This window comes from Microplitis mediator, chromosome 1 (assembly GCF_029852145.1).
Source record: "Microplitis mediator isolate UGA2020A chromosome 1, iyMicMedi2.1, whole genome shotgun sequence".
Taxonomy (NCBI): Eukaryota; Metazoa; Arthropoda; class Insecta; order Hymenoptera; family Braconidae; genus Microplitis; species Microplitis mediator.
In genome coordinates, this window is record NC_079969.1 from 15,111,006 (window position 1) to 15,116,752 (window position 5,747).

A 5,747-nucleotide genomic window follows, 5' to 3' on the forward strand; every position below is an offset into this window, starting at 1 on the left:
ATTAAAAATATTCTATCGGATTAATAGATAAGCCAGAATGTAACATTGGTGCTGCGACCAGGATGGTCTTAGATTACTTGTAATTATTAAAAAGAAACTTTGTAACCAGCGATGATCGGTGGTGATAAGTGAAAATTAATTTTTCAATTACAATTTTCGCGAAGGTGCAATAATAATTATTTGTGAATTTGATAATTTTAAATTGTGCTGAAGTGAGTTGAAACTGCTATTTAAATTCATTTATAATTAAATTATCTGTAAAGTGACTTTTATTAGCCAAAGTAAAGTAAAATTAAAGTTAATAAAAATAAATTCATCAATCAAAAATTGATAAATGCGTGGTAAATGTGAATCAAAAATGCCATTAGACGTCAGGTGTACTTTTGACTTTAAACTTATTAGTTTATTAATAAACCTCAACTAGGTATTTGATATTACGAGTGTATTAAAATTTTTGAGTAAATGCGAAGTAAAATAAGTGAGACAATTGCTAAATATTAATACTATTATTAAATATTTATTGGTGAATTTGAATTATTAGTTTATTCAAATCGAATATTATGCCATGCAGTGATGATTTGAATACTATACAGTGCAGTGATGATTTTAAAATTTCTTTTGGATAAGACAAATCATTGGAAGCTCACCAAAAGTAAGATTATTGTAATTAACATTATGCTTTCATTTACACGCGAGTGACGGATGCCGTCGGAAGATGTCCATGAGTCAATTACACTCATTATCGGCAGCCAATTATTTTATCTGGCTTGATTAACTAATTAATTTTGACAATTATTAAAATGGATTACAAGTTAAATGTTTTAATTAATTATTCAAATACTTTTTGTGAGCGAATTTCAAATTCAATAATTAAAAAAATGTTGCTACGGACAATAAATAAAATGTTTCGCGAGTATTTTTTAATATCTACGCGATATTATTAACAATTAAATTTTAAAATTCTGTGAAAAATGATTGTCAGGTTGCTGAAACTGACTATGATACCGCAGGATAAATCATTAAAATATTATAATTGATAATAATTTAAATAATGATTTTTAAAAGCAAAAACTTTGCTACGGACTTTGAATATGGTGCGGAAAAATTTGTTTTATTGAGCTAATCAACTATTTCGTGAGCGCTGTACGAATTACAAAGAACATCATAATTTTAAATAATAATTATAATTGTAGAATTTTAATATTCTGTTTAAATTAATTTTCAAAAAAATTTATTGTTTTGATACTTGAAAGTTAAAAGTGTTGCTACGGATATTTTTAATTTATATCGTGAATGCATTTTGTATTTATACGCGATACTATGGCATATAATACTTATTATTATAAAATATTTTTGTATTGCAAAATTGTTGCTACGGAAAATTGCAAAAGTGTTTCGTGATGAGTCATTTGAATATATTTATTTGATACGATAAAAATAATTAAAAAAATAAATACTGCGTGATTATTGTGGGTAAATATTTTAATTATGGTTTCTTTATCAATCATTTTAGTTCTTTTGGGATCAGTCGAGATTCTCGTCGCTGATTTAACGAAGAGTATTGTTACGTTCCCGTAATATTTTATTGATTAAATTAAATTAATTATTTTTCATAAATTAATTTAATTCGATGTAACGGAAATCAGTTACGATAAGAGAGTCGCCGTGGCTCGCGGGCAGTCAAAACAGATGACGATGCATGAGACCCAGGCCACGTCGATTCTCTCACAGAGAACCTGAGATGCAGCGTCAACATTTTGTCAACTCTGTTGACTTTATTATATTTTTATAACGACTATACAGTCAGTTTTGGGAGAGAGCTCATGGAGCTCGAACCTCTGCTTCATAAGTAATTAATAAACTACAATTAATCCTAAACTAATTCAACCTTATTTTGGGGTGCCAATTGGCACCCTAATATTTTCACCTACACGATGACCTATCCATTCACCTGCTGTCATAAATAATATAGAGTTAGAATCGGCATCGAAAATAAATTAAATTGCGAAAATTAAATGAAATAATAATTTATCAAATAATCGACGACCAAGGCCCACCGGGGGTCTATCGATACGCCAATGAGGCCAAACCTGGATTAAATTTAATAATTAAAAATTATTTTTATTTTCAATTAGGTTGGGGTAATTCTCAAAACGTAACATTGGTGCTGTGACCAGGATGCTGTTGAGTTTCTTTTATTTTATCATTTTATTATATCTTATACAAAGTGTTGCTACGGAAAGTGATTTTATTTTCCGTCGGATTATGATATCAGTCATGAATTTAAGTTTTTGCTGTCGGGAAACGCCCGTGAATATTTTCGTGATTGTTAGTGCTTCGCAGTACGAAAACTGTTATAAAACGATACCGAGTTATTTAGGTTTAACTGGACAAATGAATTAAAAATTTTATCCAAAGTTTGACATTATTGTTGCATATTATTAATGTTCATTATTTATTAATGCGGTCCAGTTTGAAAATGATTTGCTTCGGCATTCTCAATTGTACAAAAAAATAATAATCAGAATTTATCAAAGCAAGTAGTTCTAATTTAAAATTTTTTTTGAACTTAATGATTTTCTGTTTCGAGCAGTTAATTAGTTTTTCAAAACAATTATATTTATATTATAAATTAAGTACAATGAATTTTTAATTCTTACCAAAACGCTCATTCATTGGAGCATTAGGTCTCAACTAATTTAATTAAAATTATTAATAACTGTTCAATTATATGTACAATTGCTTTGATAACTTTTGATTCTTTTATGAATTACATTAATAAATACTGAAATAGTTGAGAAGGCTTAATCAAATAATTATTTTCAAAATGGATAAACAAAGAGAACCTATGACAGAGGAGGAACTCCTTGAACTGTCAGAAAAACTTGATGAACAGTGTAAAAAGCACGATGATCGGGAAGCAGATCTTGAGGCACGGGAACGGCTTCTTAACGACCGATTAAGCGACCTTTCAGAGCGGGACCAGACAAATATTGAAAAAGAATCGAAATTGCGCGACCTTGAGGCAGAATTACGGAGATTAGAAATTTCCTTAGGAGAACGTGAACTGGAGTTAAAGTCACGTGACTTAATAAACCGAGGTGAACCCAACGAGCTCAAGGCCGAGTTTGAACGTCGGTTACAGGAACTAAAAGAGCGTGAATCGGAATCTAGTCAACTTCTGGAGCAGGCTCAAATTATGCAAACGGAGCGATTGAACAAACGCGAGGTTACGTTAGCTAATCGGGAGCATAAGTTGACGGAGATCCAGGAAAACCTGGATCTTCGTGAACGTGATCTGCTTGAGCGAGAAAACGCGGTCGCTGCTCAAGAAAAAGAATTGCGAAACGACTCCAAATTTTTGCAAACTTGGGCTTCGGAGCTCACAAAAATGAAAGCGTCCACCGTGACTAAAATGCCCAGCGTTATTCAAGAACTCAAGGACGAAATGTCGCAATTAAGAAGCAGCGGGTCGAATGAACTCACTTGTAACGCGAACATCACAATCAAGGACGCGTTGTCCTACGTGCCTACCTTTGACGGTACTAGCGCCGCAGTTTCGGATTTTATAAGATCATGTAATCGAGCCTGTTCCATGCTGGCGCCGAGCGCCGAATTTATGTTTTTGACACTTGTACGGCAAAAATTTAAAGGCGACGCTCGGATCACTGTGGAAAATATGGAATAGAGTAATATGAAGGAGTTCAAAAATCTCCTTCGCACTGTCTTTGACCGTCACCGTTCTGCTAACCAATGCAAGGCCGAGCTAGAAAATATCATCATGCGACCCAAAGAAAATATGGTTTCTTATATAAACCGAGCTCGTACGATTTATCGCGATATCCTTCACGCGGAAACAACCGAAAGGGGTACGCTTCTTGAAGTGGAAAAACTAAAAATTGAGAAAGACGCGATTTCGGCATTCCTCAATGGTATTCCACCTCTACTGCAGGTCCAATGTTTGTTGAAACCACACGATACGTTGGAGCAAACATACGCGTCGTCGATAGCCGCGTTTAAAAATCACGAAGACAACGCAAAGCGCTTTCAAATACTGGACGAGGTTTCTGTAGCTTATATACAGAGTAATCAACCTGATAGGTCTAAGCTACCTAGGCAAGAGCGCCAGGCGAATAGAAATAAAGAGCTACGCTGTAATGTTTGTAATAAACGCGGTAATTTCGAAAGGGATTGCTTGCAAAAGAAGGTAGATAATAATAAATTTAATAACAATGATAAATACAATAACGTTGACCGGAGAAACCAGAATGATGGTAATAAAAACCAACCTCGCGGTAACGATAGAAAACCCGAGAAAAATCGGGAGGAGTGCCCGTGCTGCGGTAAAGTAAATCACAGTTTGGCGAACTGTTTTAAATTTGCAACGCTTTTACAAACGCGTTATGGGCCGTCGGGAAACTTTGAACTCCCGGGGAAGAACGACGACGGATCTCATGGGAGTCCGAAACAAGTTCAAAGCCCGGCAGACAGTTGTAATAAATATCCGGATCTTATTAACGAACGTTTCATAAGTCCCAGATCGTCTAGGATAAATAATTTTGCATTTGAAAAACCGGTACGAAAATTTATTTCGTTACCGGAAAATTAGAGACTCCCGTAGGAAATTTTGACGGGGGCCGACGGGAGTTCTTACATCAAACGAGTAATCCCGTCATTTTTAAAAGAATAATTAAGACTGCGCGCAGAAGGACAGTCTTAAATATAAACAAAGTTGAGCATGGAAGCGAACCATTTAAATTCAATTTAAATGAAATATCGGAACCAATGATAAAAATTTGTTCAATAAGTACCATTGGAGTACAGAACATTAAAGATAGTCCACTGGAAATAGAGCAGCACGCGTCATTTAAGGAGCTACCTAGACCTAGTATCTCAGGAGCTCATTGTAATCGGTTTACTCAAATTGAATTGGGTACCGAATTGTTCAATGATTGTGTCGACGAGCATGTAGTTCTCACGACAACGGTAAATCATACGTCGCCGATCCAATTCAATGAGGAAGTTGAGATCGAGCGAAAATTAGAAAATAAACGCGTTAAAACTGTAGATTTGTTGCCAGTTGATAATAAGCTGCTCTATTCACCAGGTGATCATATAGATGAAAATAATATTAAATCATTGGTCTCGAAACATGATTCACCGCTGTGGATTGTTTCGGAGGTAAACAGTTCACAACAAAAGAAAGTACAGAAATTTAAGAATGTCAATAGGTACTTAAATGGATTTGTAACGCTTGCATGCTCCGACATTATAAAATATATGTATTTTATCATATTGTGTTTTAAATACATATATGATCAATTAACTTTATCCAAGAAAGGCTTACGATTTTGTTTCACTATATTAAACTTTATAAAGTATAGCTTTAAGAATAAAATTAAAGTTCCTCCGGATAAAAATAGTTTTTTGAAGAATAATATTGATTATGTTAATGAAATATATCAGAACTATGGCTTTATTGTGGACCGCAAACGTTTAGATTCTATTGATTTATTTTTGATATATTTAGCTATTAAGAAAATGAAAGATAATTTAACATTTGATTTTAAATTATGGGATTTTGAGATTATAATATCTCGATTTAGAAAAGGGATAGAACTTTTGAGAACTGATCCAATCTGGTTAGTGAGATGTACAACATCGGAGTGGGCTTTGGAGGATACAAAAAATCGTCTATTGGGTGCTGTAGCAGTCCAACGGAACAGTACCGTGAAAATATTCGGCAA

At 33.8% G+C, this 5,747-nt stretch overlaps 1 protein-coding gene across 1 annotated transcript; it reads left to right on the forward strand.

Moving 5' to 3' along the window:
- The first annotated feature begins 2,827 nt into the window (after nucleotides 1-2,827).
- Nucleotides 2,828-3,688, forward strand: LOC130672737 (uncharacterized). The gene has a single exon (XM_057477453.1). It carries the CDS (start codon nucleotides 2,828-2,830, stop codon nucleotides 3,686-3,688), a length of 861 nt encoding a protein of 286 aa, XP_057333436.1.
- Nucleotides 3,689-5,747: the final 2,059 nt, after the last annotated feature.

Bases quoted from the DNA above. Each gene is read 5' to 3' on its own strand.
- LOC130672737 (XM_057477453.1), top strand. From the start codon at position 2,828: ATGGATAAACAAAGAGAACCTATGACAGAGGAGGAACTCCTTGAACTG.